At 35.9% G+C, this 17,916-nt stretch overlaps 1 protein-coding gene across 2 annotated transcripts in view; it reads left to right on the forward strand.

Annotated features, from left to right (window-relative positions):
- ST18 (ST18 C2H2C-type zinc finger transcription factor) overlaps positions 1 to 17,916 on the forward strand; it is a gene marked incomplete at both ends in the record, with an annotated part of 163,959 nt that overhangs the window by 84,541 nt on the left and 61,502 nt on the right. For both annotated transcript variants that reach the window (XM_084209842.1, XM_084209841.1), the window contains 3 exons: positions 7,966 to 8,072; positions 14,565 to 14,619; positions 16,571 to 16,601. In XM_084209842.1, the coding sequence (XP_084065968.1) occupies positions 7,966 to 8,072; positions 14,565 to 14,619; positions 16,571 to 16,601 (193 nt within the window). The remainder of the gene's footprint in view (positions 1 to 7,965; positions 8,073 to 14,564; positions 14,620 to 16,570; positions 16,602 to 17,916) is intronic.

Here is a 17,916-nt window from a genome sequence, read left to right on the forward strand (position 1 = left end):
GGAATCTGAGCTTTAAGTGACAAAGTTTGTAAGACATCTCTCCACAGGATGATTTTTTCCTCTTGCCGTAGTCCAGTTTGCTACTATAGAATTATTACTATTATTTTTCCAATATAAAATAGTACTACAATTAGTACTGATACATATTAGTACTACAAATACTACTGATATATTCTTGTAGCATTATTCTTAATTCAGTATTGTTCAGTGGTACCGCAGGTAACTTTCTTATCACACATCTGAGGTTCACATTGAAGCAAACTTTCATCTTTCAAATTATTTTAAATCAAACACAGTGCTCATTGTGTGAAATATTTGAACTTAATGTTACCACAAACATGTAAATAAATTTATATACACAGAAATATATCTATTTATACTCACACACACATTTCATATATAGGCATGCACCTTATTGACATTTTCAGCAATGAGAGCAAAAATATTCAAAGGAAAATAGTTAAAGATATTTTCTCTAAGAATGTTTCTTTATGCAGGAAAACAAACAGATTTTTATGATAAGGGTCTGATGTGTAAAGATTACAGTTATATCCAGATTGCCTAAGATATTAGGAGGGAAGGGAAAGGAAATGTGTTTTAAATTATTTTGCTGTTCACCATATGTTTTTTTAGTACCCATCCTTCTCACTGTTGTCCTTTCATATTTCTTCTTTTTTTTTTTTTTGGCGGGGGGGGGGTTGTTTTTTTTTTTCTTTGTAAAAAAGCCTGCAGGGAAAGAGGAAGCATTTCAAGTTGAGTTTCAGAGGAAGTTAAATGAGCTACTGAATGGATGAATCCATGATGATGAAAATAATATTTGCTACATTAACGTATGTTCAGAAATGCACAAAAGCACTTTACAGCACTCTGCACTGTTATCCTCTTTTAGATGAAAGGTGAAAAGACTTGCTGAGGGGCACAGAACAGATCAGTGGCAGAGGCAGGAAGAGAATTCTAGAATCCTTTTTTCCCAGTTATTTGCTCAATCATGGTGCTTTCTATTTATGCCTATGACAGAAGACAGGTGTCATTTTAGGAAATAATCTTTGTCTCACTTTAGAATCATAAAAGTTCTGAAAGAGAATTTGAACCACCACTCCTGCTGATGCAGATCTCTCATAATAAGTTTGAATAAACTGAACATGCTTTTCCTTGCTCCATTTACCTGATGCAAACATGTGATGAGCAAAACTTTTTCATAAGAAGTCTGTCCCAGGGAACATTTAGCATGCACATTTTTGTATCTGACAAGTATTAGTCAATTTTTGCTTTGATTTGCAAGGTGGCATTTTTATTCTTGGAGGTTTTTTCCCTGTGCTCTTCAACATGTTCCTAGGATCTTCAGGGCAATGCAGTAGGGTAAGAAAGCCCCCATTATCTTTAGCAGTTAGGGTCATTACAAGTCTTTTAAATGGTGGCAGACTGTACTTCACATGGCACTCTTGAAGTTAATGAACATATGTGATTTGCATGTTGAGGGAAGGCACACTTCTTCCCTTTGTGTGACTTTCCCTTTCCTGGGACATGCCTGTCATGCTTAATGAAGAGAACTTGTTCAGAAAGGGCAAGATGAATGCGCAGGGTAGCAGAGTGGTAGTTTTATATTTCTTTCAGTAAAAGTAGATTGTATTTTTAGGTTTATTGCTCCTTTTGATTCCACATCAGAAAACATCAAGTCAGCTATTTAGCAAAGGTTTTGTCCAGAATTATGATGTCCTAATTCTGACTATTAAAATATTTCTAAAAAAATATGGCTGGAACAGTCAGAAATCAGAGGGAATGAATAGAGGAACTTGGATGAAGCCTGTGTTTGCGAAGTGACCACTTTTAGTGAACATAACCACAGCTTCAGCACTTCTACAGAGATCCAGTGCCACCATAATAGCACCCCACAAAGTTGCCCTTGAAACCCATCAATTCCTAACTAACTGGAAAAATCAGGTACAGTAGAAAGGCTGCGACAGCGGCGGCTAAACAGCAGGCGTGCACCAAACGCCACAACCAGACCAGGACCCTCCTGCCACGGAAGAGGGCGGTAACAGAGTAATTAAACCCACACAATTTCGCTGATCTTGGTTGTGCTGATCTGTGTGCTCAGGCATCTCCTGCTGGCCTCAATCCTGCAACTACTGGGCAGCTCTTCGGTGAGCAGAGCGTGGCCATCTCTTGCTGAAGGCGGCGGCGGTCCCCCCACGCAGCGCCTCCCAACAGAGATGACTCCACAGGGAAAGTCATCCTGGCTGGGAAAGAGTAAACATGTTTTGGAAGAAAACAAACCCTGTGTTCCAGTGTCAACGACGCATACTCTTTGAACTTTCTTTTAAAATTACTCTGAAATCAAAAGGCTGTTCTGGAGTGGTTTTACTCAAAATAATGCATATCATTGTAGCACAAGCCTTGAAGTTAAGCGGCTACTTTAATGAAACATAGTTGCCATAGTTACTGTCGGCGAGCAGAGAATAACTTTTAGTTCTTTTGAAGCTATAAATTAGTTTAAGAAGAGGAAAAGGAATAAACAAGCATGCAAAAGTTTATTATTCAGTGTTTCATGCCTGATCAACTCTTAAAAAGGAAAACTCTCCCTAGACTAGGACATTAACTTTTTCTAGCTGAAATCTATAATTGCCCATCAACAAATATAAAATTACTTTTCAACTCTCCACTATGTCTGTTTTCATGTTTTCCCCCATTTTTTTCTCCCAAAGAAACAGTTTTTCAAAGTTCTGCTTGCGGAATTTTGTTAATAACTGTCATTTCACAGCACCTAAATTGCTACAAAAATAATGCTCTAAAGGCAATAATATATTGCTTAACACAACTCATGAAATCTATGGTCTAGCTCTATTATTCATTATAAACACTGTCTTAATGCTGATGAGAGGGAAATGAGAATTTATCATGGTGAAGATGTCTTCTAGGACCAGCTCCATTGTTTTTCAGTATAGCATCGAGATGTGCTCTATCCCTGAAGTGTTAATGGAGGTCACTGCTGCTGCTCTCCTTTACTGTGCCGAAGCAAAAGAGTTCCTACATAGTTGAGAATTGAGAAACAAAATGATGTTCTTTCCAGTATATCACCTTCAGCTTATGAGCCTCTAGAGCAGTCGTGATTAACAGGACTTTTACAAAGTTTCTGTGTAGTTACAAGGACAGCTTCAATCTTCTGTCATTTTTTTGCATTAGCTATGATTATGCTTTTACCACCAAAATGCATTTATTCTAAAGGTAACAATACCGACTCAGAGAATAGCTTATGTTTCATCTATATTTATCAGCACTCACTGTACATTTGTGTCTTCATTACCAGGAAATATTAAGGGACATTGTGCCATCTATTCCTGTTTACAGTTTATTATGCAGAGATAGGAAACACTTAGCATGTAAAATGAATGTAGAAATTATTCCTGGATAGAAACACGGACATTTCCCACTCGTTGGCTCTTTCTCCTCCATCACCGGATCAGAGTGTAATTGTCAGTAATCAGGCCTGCTTGCTGCTGATAAAACCACTCTGAATGCTAGCAGCCTTCTTTGTGTGATGACTCAATTATTCCAGAAGTGCCTCATCAAATCTGCCCCATCAGCTGGGCTAATAAATAAGGAGAAGAAACTGGCCCCCCAAAGCAAATTATAAATCCATTTGCATTAACCATTTCGCTGGTCCATGATCTAGGCAGAAATAAGCATGGCAGATTGCGTTAAGCTTATTTGAATATGTTTATAATGTTTACAGCTTGCAACCTTTTTTTTTTTTCCACAAGGTGTTGGAATTATCGGTCATGAATAGCATCTAAATGCAGTTATGTTAATTACAGCAAAGCCTCCGGCATCTTTGAGGGGTAGTTTCTTGCTTAAATCAGGTGAAAGTTAAACTCTGCTCGGGGAAATATGATCTTGGCTTTGGAGTTACTGCCCTGTTTAAAAGAGAGGATAAGTGGAAGTGAAGTTTTTTAGAGGTACTAGAAGGGCAACTGCCTGGGTTACCAGCCTGTCTCACACTGCTAACCTGACCTTCTGTTCATCTCAGGGTAGAACAAAAAAAGATAAAGTTTAGCATTAGATTTAAGAAAGAAAACGCAATTGTTGAAACAGCAATAATCCTGCTTCTGGTGTACTTTGTACTAAATGAAGCAAGGGCAAAGATGAGTACTCTGCCCCAAGGAAACTCCTTTCTGAAGCTCAAATTATACACAAAAAAGAAAATGTTTCCAAGTCGAGTCCTGCAGATTTCTTGCAGGGAGTGTGTAGGCCAAACGAAATTCAATTACTCATGAACTGAACATTTTACATGTACTTCAGGATCTCCCTGAGGCTTGTGCAGAACTTAATGTGTAAAGTTACAGACTTCAGACTGTACCGGATAAAGATCTGACTGAAGTCCAGAGTAATCTTTATTTATCTGTAATGGTATCTTTCTTTCACATTTTATTTTCTCAAATACTAAATGCACGGCATTATTTTGTCTTGGGAAGGAGAATTCACTGTCACTGTAGAACCACAAGAAATGTTCAGGGATCATAATGGTGAACACATTGGAGTTTGCTCCCTTAGATATTACTTTTATTCTGAGTTAACAAATCACAAGCTGAAGCCATTATTCATTCCCACATTTATAATATATCAACCAGGGATGTGGTAAATGAGAGAAAATGGAAATGGAGTGTATTACGCTTAAAGAAGCTCATCGGATCTTTTACAAATATAGTACAGCTTTGAGTATTGAAATTCTGATAGAGAAAACAACTTGGGACTTCTTCTGAGATAATTTTGTGGTTGTACAATATGTGTTTTCTCATTTTAAAATCCTCAGGAACTCTGGTAATCTGACCTGAATGAGTGGACTTATACCCACAGATGATGGGTCAACAAAAATAGCTGTTTGAAGGGATTTGTCACCAACATCTGATGCAGAGGATCAGGACCTAAACTGTCATTCACATCAGTATCCTGGTATGACTCATGGATCTCAGTAGGATGGCACTTCAGAGTCAGTACAAAATCATGTAGCACTGGAAATGGCTATAAACCAAGGAATGAATTGCAAAGGCTCCAGGTGACTTCACTGAACAATTACACAGACAAATCAAGCAACTCGTATATTCCATCTTTGTGGGTTTATAAAGTTTATTATTCTAGTTGAATTGAGGTGATGGTTGAAAAGGATGGAAGCTTTCTTTATAGGCAAGTAGCCTTCACCTTCTAGAATAAAAAATACTGTTCAACATAGACAGTTGAAGCGTAAGCATAATTTACTGTCTGTAAATTGTTTTGAATTCTTGCTTAAAAAAGAGAAATAAGTTAATGAAAGCTATGAATAGATTGGGTCAAATGAAGATAGATGTGGACCTGAGGGGAGTGACCCCACCAAGGAACCTTGATTGACAAATTAATAAGTTAGCTCTGCCTCATTTCTATCAGCAGTGATCTTATCATCAAAGCCACCAACAACCTGGTTAGATGTACTCTGTGGGCTCTTGTGTCTGAGATCTTATTTTCTCCAGTTGGTATTGTAGATTTTTGTACCTCTTGCAATACCTCAAAATTTGGCCAATGATCAATTTTACAACTCATAAAACTTCCTAAATAGATTCAGAATAAGGCCTTGATATTCCTGTGAAATCCACACCAAACCTTTTATTTTTGCTACCTGAACTATCATATCCCAACATTTATATCCGAAATATAAGTTACTTCTTGGAGTGAGGACAGGGGTGACACACAGTTTATGTTACATTAAGGGCATGTCACATCCCATGACACAGCACAGACCTGCACACCCTGTTTGTAGCATGACAGATGCATGATATTGTATTAGGCTTTTATGAGACACCCTATCTTCAAATGTGGGTATTCACCCACAGATCAGCTGAATGGCAGCCAGCACCCTGTAATGTGAAAAAAATCAAACCCAGCACATTTAAACTTACTAACCACCAGCAACTTCTGCTGTGTTTAAACACAGCAGAAGGGCACAGGTTTTTGGTTTTGCTGCTGTTGCATGTAGATCTTCAGCACAATTTTAAAACCTGCCCCCCAGACCCATCCCAGTCCAAACTCCTTTTCTTATAAGGAGGACTTTCAATACACTAGCTTATTATGTAAAGCTAAATATGGGAAGTTTAGTATGTTTTTCCTTGTCCTTTGTGCACTTTTCCAAGTGGATCTCAGCTGTGCTGTCTTAACTCTCAGTCCCTTAGGATGAGAGAGACAGCAGATGGGGTTAGGGCAGAGGGCTGATGCTTCTGACAGCAAACGGCCTGGTTGTTGAGTGGAAGCTGTGAGCGTCAGGAAGCTCCTTTTCCCCAGAGAACCAACTAACCACTGAAGAAAGTTGAAAATGAGCCCTTTGAGAAACGCTATTAAAAGTAGTAAAAAATTGCAATTGTGCAGATGATGTGCTGCTGTGTGGTTATTCGGATGCTAATGAGTTTGACATCAGGGAACTCAAAGGGTTTGCAGCTACTCCCTTATGTGATTTAGTTCTTTACTGGCAATCTTTGTTAAAATAAAGGAAAAAAATATTGTTAATAAATACTTAAGTTGCTAGAATTTTAAGACAAAAATCTGCTAAGTCTATAGAAAGCTTTGCTCACCATTGTAGTTACTCTCTGAGGTCTTTTGTTTTAGGTTAGTGTGTTTTGAACAAAGAGGAAGAGGAAGGTAGAAGGCTTTGAGACTTTTCTTTTGGGTTTTTATTATGAATGTTGAAATAGAATAACAGGAAAATAGAGCTTTGAGGAAAAACAACATCTCTTTCTAGTAAAATGTAGTTTAAAAAAAGCTTTTAAAATCGTGTTGGTATTGGGATGGTTTGCTCTGGGTTTTCTCCCTTCTTTATCATCTTACATCTGTTGCCTGTTTCATTATTTGATCAAAGTGTACTGATTATAATTAGAAGTACTTGATGGGATGAAACAAGCATCCTATCTATTGGGACACAAGCAGAAATTAGTTGCTCAAGAAACTCCAGCTTTCCTGAGAATCTGTTTAGAAGGAGCCTTTGCAAGCTCAGTAATGTAACATTCAAAATTTTGTTGAAAAAGACATCACCAGATATCATTAAGAGAACAGTTAAAGTTCTGAAAGTTTATTTGCAAGCTTTGTCATAATTGGAATATCTTCAATTAATAGATCAATTTTACAAAATACACTGGATGATATGTGAAGCAGGGCTCCTAAGTTGCAACTGATAGCAAAATTTTAATGTTTTGGTCACTAGTGTTTGGAGAAACCTCTAAATAAAACTTGCCCTTAATAACTGCTCATTGTCAGGTTCTTCCAGGTTGCAGGTACCTAAAACTTAAACGTTAGAAGGGTTTGGGTATTCAGTATTTCTGAAAACAAGGATGTCGGTGTTGTACACTCAGATGTAAACTTCTGCAGCTCTACTTCCCTTGCTGTCACTGCTGATTTAGCATAAGAAAAGAATAAAATTTGAGCGTGGAGATTTCCTTAATTTGGCTTAAACTGAGAACATTCTCAGCCTGCCAAACTTTAAATTTTAATATTTGAAGTCAGAAAAAATAGAACGGAGGGTTTTAAAATATTTCGGAATCCTTTTCATTTATTTTACATCATGGACTGAGCCATCCCACTCAGTCAAAGGGATTCTGATGCAATTGAAACATTTGACTAAGGATTTCTACATATAGAAGCAGTAGATTTTTGTCCACACAAGATGAAAAACTTTTCTTAGAACAGGTCTATTTCATAAGCCATCAAAAAGGCATTAGGGATTTAAAGAAACTACTATAAGAAAAGGAAAAATATACTTTATGCCTTTTAGAAGCACCATGGATGCCTCTACACCCTATCTTAGTAAAACCCCTGAAGAAAACATTGCACCTGGATTATTTACCCATTTGATTTAAAGAGTGTCTTGTTTCATCTATGTTTTATTTAGTATAGCTGTTTTTTTTTGTTTTGTTGTTTTTGTTTTTGTTTCTTTGTCTGTTTTTTTTCCAGAGAATGAATTTGAGGATTATCTGTTAAATCAGGCAAGGCATCTTGGGCTGTGTGACAAATTTGGTCCTTTGGAATCTGCACAAATTTTCACCTGGAAACACTCAAAGGTGGGATAATTTATTTACAAAATTTAATTTGAGTAGAAATATGGCTATATATTAGTAGGAGAATACTGTGTGGTTTCATGTGCCGTGCCTCATGCAGTAGGATTACTTTTCTTGAATAATATCTGCTGTTTTAAAAAAGTCTACAGCAGTCAGGTATAGCAGTACTAAACAGTAGAAGAGATGAGAAATTTTGTAAATGCATAGAAATTCTAGCTCCTAAGTTTGTGAACTACACTTTTTTAGACGTACATACTGTCAGTAACACAAGTATCTTTGAATCTAGAGAATGAGAATATACTTCACAGTGCACTGGTTAAATTTAAAATTGTTGATTCACAACTTATTGGTGATTTTTATATAGATATATGTATAAGGTTTATTGGTTTGGGACTTTTTAAACTATATAGCAGTTGGGTGGGCTAAAACTTTAGTGTACTTAAAAAAATCTCAAAGCATCAAAGCTTTCTTTTTTTACTGACTTTCTCTTTCTTCTAAAAAATCATGTTTAATATATACTGTCACAGGAAATAGTAACAAGATCTTGAACTAAAGAAAAAATAATAATCTAGGAAGAAAAACCTCTAGAAAGTAGCCTGGGTTGAGCTGCATTTCAGCTAAGTATACTATATAATTTTTCTCTGAATTTAAAAACTAGCAGTTGCCCCTTAATTTCATGAAGCTGTGACTCTGCCCTCTAAAGCCTTGGTAAAGAAGACTAATAGAAATACTTGGCACATGTTGGTTACCTAAGGGAATAATAGAACTATTTGCTGTAGTCGTTTGGCAAAAGGACATAAACATATGGCTTTGGTTTATATTCAGCACTGCCAGTTGTGCAAAGTTGCATGGATGAAGTATACAACAGCAGTGACAACTCAGAAATCAGAAGTGAGAATCAAAATAAATCATCCTCATTACAAAGCAATTCAAGCTTGCCTCTGATTTAAGGCATATTTTGTCTCTGCAAATTTTCAAGTAGTGAATTCAATATTAAAAAATCTACTTCTCAAAAACGGGTGCACCATTCAATCACACTATAAAATGCCAAATTGTTGATGATTTATATGTGTTATAAACAAACTTTAAAGTTTGCATTTAGTAAATGTACTTATTTTAATTCCCAAGAAATTTATAGAGCTGAACCGATTATTTCCATGTCATTCAACTTTTTACTAGAGAAATCAGGCACAGCTTTGAGGAAACTAAAGCAAAATTTTCAAAAATGAAGATGCAATGACTCTTTGGTTAAGAATAATCAAAATTACCAAAAAAGGCATATTTTTAGTGATGGTCTTTAGGAACATATTTCTAAATATTTTTCCTTTCTGGTCATCAACATATTATTAAAAAAAAAAAAAAGCAAGAAACTTTAAAAACACTACAAGAAATGTTCCTAAAAAAAAATAGTGTTTTCTGCATTTCTTTCTCTCACTATGCTTCTCACCATCAGTGTGAGATTAGAACTTCATATTAGAAATGTTATTATAGACTAAGAGAAAGATTCAGTCAGCACACATACAAACATACAGACAAGTAGCGATCTGCTCTACTGGGTGGGCTATAGGAAATCTTGCTTTCAGATTTATTAAAATTCATTTTCTCTATCACCTTATTCTCTTTTTATGTGGTAAAATCTTACATGAGTTAGTGAAAAGAAATATCCAAATATGAGTATCAAAACCACTGAAAATTTTGCTCTTGGGGTATTATTTACTGTGGGGAGAATTACACAGAGTGTTGTGTCACCTTGGGAAACAGTATAGCACAGTCCTATTAATTGTCCTTAGCAGAATCTGACTTCATCTTTGAAGTTTGTGGCTTGTGTTGGAGACTTGAGAATGGATTTGTGTGCTTTAAAAATCAGTGAGGTTTTTTCTTCTGACTGAGTTCACTAAGCTTGTGACAGATATAGCTGTTATCTCAATACTAACTTTGGTGATTCACAAATTAAAAAGAGTGGAGAAAAGTGATTCTTTTCTAGATCTCTCAAAATCAGGTAAAATTTGTCCTAGTGAAATGATTCCCTGAATTTAATTTTGAAAATAATTTATAACTTTAAGTCAGAAACTCACAGTGCAGTGATAAAACTTACACTCTTCTTCTCTAGATGAACTGGTGATTTCTATTCCTCTAGCTAGTTATGCAAAAGGAAACAGACTGACACTCTACCAGTGTGAAGCCCTCCCTAGGAAAGCCATGTTTGTGTGAAGATTACAATGGAAATTACAAAGTACATAGCTCTTACATGAGCTCTTTCCAGGAGATGCATTTCACTTTTACCTATGTCAGCAGCACTGGCTTCCCTAAGCCATAGTTTATTTCACAGTAATGTGCTGTAAAACTATCCTACCCAGATAGTAGTGTCAATTTCGTTTCTGAAATTCAAATTAAAAAATGTGCAAGTAAACTGAAATAGTTGCTACTATTATTATTATTGTCATTATTATAATTTATTGCACATGTCCTATTTTCAGCTGTTAGTCATATTCTTGGATCCTATTATAACATCAGTACATGCACATGTGCACAGACAGACTCCAGGCACACAAAAAACCAAACTCAGAGCCAAATCCTGATTCTCTCACTCAGGGAAGTATTTCCAGGTGCTGCTCTTGAGTCTGTTGACTGCAGTGGGATGGTACAAACAAAAGAAGTGCCATTTGGTTCCTGCAGCCAGGAACTCTGAAATAGTTTGCTCAGAAAGTATGATTGCTGCTATTGCACCAGTAAATTAATCTGGAGAAACATGAATACCCAGTAACAGTTAAATAGCAAATTATTACAGTTTCAGGCAAGCAGAATTTGGGGTATTGTCAGTGACTCCAGTCAGTTTTCTGTGATCTAGTTGTTGACTTACACTTAAATCTCAATCAACATTGAAGGAAAAGTGGAGAAAAGATCAGAATGAAATTCACAAAGTCAGGCAGAGGGCATTCATAAACCTCGGGGGATTTGTTGGAACATATTTTCAGAAAATAATCCAACATCAATATCTTCAGTAAATTTTGAGATCACAGAAATGGAGTAGAGCTGAAGCAGAAAGCATTTATTTCTTTGCCTACTTGCTTAATGATTTGGGACTGCAGAGCTGCTGCACCTCTGTCCTTGTGTTTCTGGCTGTGTATTTCCCACTAATTTCTTTGGAGTCCATTAGCTAGCTTCAACTAATTTTGAAAAGAAAATGTTTAGATGAGTTTAAAATCCATCAAATCAGAGAATCTAGCTATAAAGCTCAAAGATTAAGTGGACTTAGTTCCACTCTTCACTCACCATTATTTTCATAAAGCTTGCCCTTAAAAATTACGGGACTATAACACTCAATAAAATTTTCCTGGCAAGCATTTCTTTATCCCCATGGTCCTGATGGCTAAAAAATTTAGCAGTGAGATATTGTGTGAAGATTTTGTGCAGACATGACCATTCTATTTACCCCTTATGGGTTCTTGACTCCAGACAACACACGTAGTGTGAGGAAGGGCGACCATCCCCCAGCCTTGACAGCATGAAGCACCCTCCAGAATGCATCCAACCTTTACAGTCACAACAGTAATAATACATGTCTCAAAGTAATACCTTCAAAACAAGTACCTCTAAAAATGTTGGCTAGAATTTCTCAGAATTTGATCCTTTTGTTGTTCCATGGGTGAATTGAACGTTTGAATGCTCCTTGCTGACCATCCTTTGATGTAATTTCATGTAAAGTTATCACTATGTAGATGAAAAACAGAGGTGAGACACTTTGCTCACTTTGTATCACTATCAGGCAGTCTCTAAAAGAGCTACCAAAGATAGTACATTTAAATTTTGAGCAAGAGAAGTGTTTTTATTTTGCTGACACAGTTTAGAGATTTCAGTTTTATTCTGTTACTTTTGTATTTCAAGTTAATGCATAGGGCTATTTTGTAAGTTAAGGTGTCTTTTGTGCAACACAGACATGATGATTATTTTGATATGTATATGCACCAGGCTCAACTGTCCTATAAATTATAGGTTTGAATTGATAAAAAGATATCTCATAGTATGAAACTTTTACAAGGAAAGAAAATCAATTGAAAAATCACCTGCATTGATTTTATCATTGGTTTTCACTCTTTGTACAGTTTTTAAATATTCATCATAATGCAACCTGCTCTTTAGACCAAAGTAACTGCTGTTCAGTAGAAGCAGTGGGCACTTTTTGTTTCATAATTAAAAGAGCAGCACTGTGATTGGTGTGGTATTTATTATGAAATGATGACAAAGGAGTACCAGTGGTTTTAATAGTTTTAGCTTACAGGAGCTGTTGTTAATTTTGTCTGCAGAGTTGCAGGTGAAATAATGCACAGTGGATAAATAGTCTATATTGGTTTAACTGAACATAATATATAGTGTGTTCTGGAGTTGTTTGTCTCAATAGACTATAGTAATCAAAAGTAATGAACCTATTATGTGCAGGACCTTGGAGAGCATAGAATGGCAGTAAAAGTGTGGCACATAAAAGGTTTATTAAAGGAAATTAAAGTCCATCATTGCCACACCTGCTCCCCTATTATAAGTCTATGGCAGGTCAGTGCCTTCAATCACAACTCAGCATCACAGAACAGAGCCATGTTTCCCATTACCATTGCAGTCACATTGCAAAAACTCGTTCTCCAGCTTTTAAGGATACTAACAAGTAAAGGCTGCCATCAGCCCCACTACATAAACAGAAGCTCCTCATGTTTTTGCCTGCTAATAATGAATATCAGATGTAAATTTAATAGAGAAAAGGTATAATTGTCTGGCTTTGATGTGCATTTCCATCAATTTATATTTTCATTTCAGACATCACTAACCTGTATTCTAGAATTAAACTTCTTCAAGTCCATGAATACCCTTTTTGAATGTTTGTGTTCTCTCTTTCAAATTGATATTTTGATTCCAATATCTGCATATAATGTTCAAACATATATAAAAATAAATAAACCCCAGGAAATTAGAGAAATACTTTTTATCCCCTAGAAAGGCTGACTTTACTCTTTTTATTTCTCAGGTCAATTTTGTAATATTCTGCAATGTTCTTTCAGATAAGACCTTCAAAACATCTCAGTAATCTGAGTCATGTTGAGCTAAAAATAAAGCATACTCAGATCTTCAAACTCTATAAATGGAAAAAGGCACAAACAGGACTTCTTGCATCATTCCTCAGTTCAGTGCAGTTCAGCAGATCCTCAGAAAGAAAAAGTGAAATAATTGATAGGATCTTCTGTTGGCATCATTATTTATCTTGTGATATTTTTCGGGGAGAGATGCCTGACAACTTCTGGTCTCCATATCTACCTATCACCCAACACAGTTTCATAAATCAGACACTGGTGTCTGCAAACTGATCTGCAGAAGCCCATGGGAGTTGCTTTGTCTACAATATATTTATCATCACCATTTTACAAACAGGGAAACTGAGATTCAAGTCAAAGACAGATAGCAAGCTTTCTTCAGTGACTGAAGAAAAATTCCATAGTTCCCAAAATTTTGCCTTCTTATGTATAAAGTGTTACTTTTAGAAAGGAGTTTGCCTCCCTGGACATGGTCAAAATTGCACTGTTGTACAATCTGCTATATGTCACTGCAGTTCTCCACACCACAATATGAAATCTTAATCCCTTTGAATTTCAGGGGTTTGAAATAAAATCCCTGGACTGAAAGCCTACCCCTATAATTATGTGTCTGGGCCACATCCAAGACCAGAAGGTGCATATTTCCAGTTTGGGTTTAGATGTAGCCAAAAGTGTAGTGAGAACAGCTGATCTTGAAAGGATTCTCTTATTTCAGTTAGAAAACTTATTACATCAGCTTACTTCTGGGGGGTTCTGGGGTTTTTGATTGTTTGGGTTTGGTTTTATTTAATATAAAATACAAATATGGACACTATATTCTCCCAGAAAATCTCCTATAAATCCGTAACTAACTGTCTCTTCAAGCAAAACTTCTTAAAGTAGTGGTTGATTAAGTGTTGAAGAATTTCAAAGCTGTATATGTGTAGCTATGCATTGTCAAGCAAGAAGGTTTCATATTTTAAGGATGAAGTCATGAGAAATGCAGGTTCCAACAGAGCTATAGAGCTATGCCTCAGTTACAATGAAAATGCAGAGTTCCTGTAGCCATGGCAGCTTTCTGGGACCTTTTGTTTCAGGAGATGTGTGCTGAAAGCAGCACTCATGCAGCATTACTCTTTCTAACCTTATGCCTTCAGCTAACACCTGTAGACCTCATCATTAAACCTTACAGAGTCACTCATAACTATCACTTTATTAAACAAATCTGCATCATTAAAGGTATCTCCTAGGTATTTACTAGATATTCACAGATGGCTTTTTATCTCTTTGACAAGATTAATAAGGCATGATTATTCTTTTTTTTCTATTACTGTCTAGCCTTTGGAAATGTGGGGGAAAAAAAGGCATTGGAGTTTGTTTTTTTCTTTTTTCTCAATGGCAAAAGGTATGAATTAAAGACCCTGTGTTAATATTACAGATGGATGCAGATGGGGAAAATAAAAAGCTGCGCACACGCTCCAAAGGAACCAAGGGTGAGTTAGCAAGCACACTCCACGACCCTGTGCCCAGAACACCATGAAATATCATAGTTCCTGTGCACAGTCCTTAATGTGCACTGAGAGACTCTGTAGCTTCCTTACAGCTGCTTGTTTTAATCAGGGCAGGACACAAACTGCTGGCATTAAGAGGCACAATGTTAATAGCTATGGTATAAAGAAAAGCCAAAAAAATCTACTGATGCTATTTTTATTGAGTTATTTTTCAAAGACAATAAAGGCTACACTTTTTATTATGCAACCAAAACCAAAAACAACAGCAACAACAACTAAAGAACCCAAAAAGCCAAAAAAACCCAAAAATTATTTTCCACAGTGACTTGAGTTCACGACATTGAATGGATGCTTTAAAAAATTGTATATCAAAACTTTGTCTCAGTCACGTGAATGTTTTTATCTGTCTATTTTCATTAACTATCTATAAGATAGTTGTGTAAATGGTCCAGAGGTAGATTTTCTTCAATCAAAAGCTGCAGGGTATGTGGCAGAAGAGAATCTTGTGGGTTTTTTTGAAGTATTTGTGCTCATGTTTCATTTGCAAAGTTATGACATAGTTTTATTTCCCAGATATTACTCTCTTTTTGTAAGGAACAGATGGAAATGCAGTACAGAGAGATAAACATCCCTTAATGATCTAAACATCTGGAAAACATGACTGACTAGCAGTACAGCCCTTCCAGGAAAATAACTTTTTATTTTAATTCATAACAGTTTTTGTGACTCTTGATAACAAGTGAAAAATGGATATACTTAAAAATAAATGTCAAGGTTTTGCCTATCTACTCTGGGAACATTTTTGCTTGTGACTATTTTCAGAGGCACAAAGTACCCATCCTTTACTCTAATTTTAATGAGAACTGTTGATCCTAAAGATTGTGCAAAACAGACTACTTATATTCGTTGTCACAACTCACTAATTTGAATTGTTAATATTGTGTCTTCAGGTTCAAGTAATGGTCAGAATGAAAGATTAGAGGGGTTTGGCATTACTTCTCTATTTTCAAATTATCAAAGGGGCAAAAAAGTGCAAGACTTCACTCAGGAAATGACAGAGGAAAAGCACTGAAGTACCGCAGACTGACTGCAGATAAGGGGATACATACAGACAAACCTTTCAAAAAAAATAATCATTGTCATATCAAAACTTTGATGCAACCCTCACTGGTGATCACTGAAATTAATATAAAATTCATATATATTTAAAAAGTACCAAACAGAGAACTTGGAAAATCTCTGAATAAGGAAGTGATTCACACTCAGGCATTAGGGCATGTCTTCTCTGTTGGTCCAGACAGTGAGTTAAAAGAGTTTGGCTGACAGAGCAAACTTTAGTTGTAGTTAACAGGGGTTTCATACCATTTCACTCAAAAGGCTAATAGCACAATTTTAAAACTTATGGGACTTTTTTCTCCATGTTTTTATACATGTGCATACACTCTTACAGCAATTAATATATCAAGAACATTTTCCCCAGAAGTGGAAATAACAAAAGTTGCCTCTACAATATGAGTAATCCTTAGAGACACCTGTTGGCCTTGTCAATATGCTGTATACTCCTGTGTGGGCAGGAATTTGTAAACACCAGCTTTTGCAATTCCCAAACGGATTTTAAATTCTGGAAATTAGAGATTTTGCATTCTATTTTCAGGAAAAATAAGGGCCTTTGGTTTTGCTTTTATTTTTATTATTTTCCTTATTGTTCCACTGAACATCATACTCCAGGTTTCATGCATCCTAAAATAACTGTGACAATTACACCTTCATTCAGCATTTGTCACTAGTAGCTACAATCCTGTGGTTAGCATGAAATAACCACCTGTGTTTTGAGAGCCACTCCTCTGTCATTACAGATAGGCAGGTGCAAGGCTGCAGAAAGCACAAGTCTGGAAGTGTAAACTAATTAATTCTTTCCTGCTTTTATTAACAGTTCAAGTGGACTCTATAGCTCAAGAGCTCAGGTAAGAACTTACGTTGTTTATTTTTTCAGTTTTATTTTCTTATCATATTGACAAATTTATACCACTGCTACTGCTATAAAATAAAGAATCAAGCAAATGTATTTTCTAAAGCTTTAGCATAGATCTGGAAAAGGACAATTCATGTGGATTCACTTTTTAGATATACAAAAAACTAAAGCAAAATATTAGCAATAATTATGCAAGCATGATCAAATGCAACGTGAAATGGGCAGGATTCTGGTATATTGTCTATTTTCAGCCTGTGTCAGGGCACACAACAAAATATTTTCTGGTGAATCTACAGCTCTTCAGTCTTCTTTTTCTTGTCATATGTATTATAGTATTTCAATATCTGAACATTGCAAGAGATATTAATATATTTTGCTAGATGGCTTTTATAAAACTGATCTGTATACTCCTGTAAATTCTAAATGCACTAATGGCTCATTCTTTCTTAAGTATTTGTTGAGGTTTCATAGTTTATTGAAGTAGCAGGGAGAATTTCTCAAACTTGGACACAGAATGTCAGTCCACTCAAAACCACAGACTACACAAGGATATTTCATACTGTGAATATCTAGTAAAATTTCAACATAACTACTTCAATCTACCTATGCATGCACCAAATCCTAATAACTGATCCAAAAGCTTAGATTAAACTCTGGAAAGACTGGCAGATTATTTTGTACCAAATCTTCCAGAAAGAAAATATTTAGAGGTACCTACAAATTCCTAGAGTTATTAATCAGAATTCAATTCACTACAGCTTCAGTGTAAGTACTGAAAAAAAATTTGCAGAAAGATCTTTGGCATTTTTTGTAAATTAACTTATTTTCCCTACACTCACTTCTCATCATGTTACTGAGCTGCTTGCTTAATCACAGCAGGCATCCAAAAGATGTGCTTGTGTGTTCATCCATCTAGGGAACATAAACATCATTGTGTGATTTATTTGATCAACCAAAAATGTCCAATCTCTTAAAATAGGACTTGAAATATTTACAGGAAGTTATTTGCAGTGAAGACCTACAATATTTTAAGGCTTTGTTTTATAACAAAACTGAGGAAATTATAAGCTTCTTATAGCTACTCCATGAACAGAAGTGTAGGCTAACTTTTTGGATAAATTATTCATGGTGAGTCACTCATTCAGCTCTGCTGTGAATCTCATTTTTTTGTATGGCTTCAGTTTCCTGAGATTTAGTGCTTCTCCTTTTTTCCTCAGTGCATCACTAATTTATGCACCAGAAGGATGCATTAATCCGAAGAGGCAGCCATCCAAAAAAAGGGATGGTCCATGTGTTCCTAAGAGAAA

Source organism: Fringilla coelebs (genome assembly GCF_963513975.1).
Source record: "Fringilla coelebs genome assembly, chromosome: 1".
Classification (NCBI taxonomy): domain Eukaryota; kingdom Metazoa; phylum Chordata; class Aves; order Passeriformes; family Fringillidae; genus Fringilla; species Fringilla coelebs.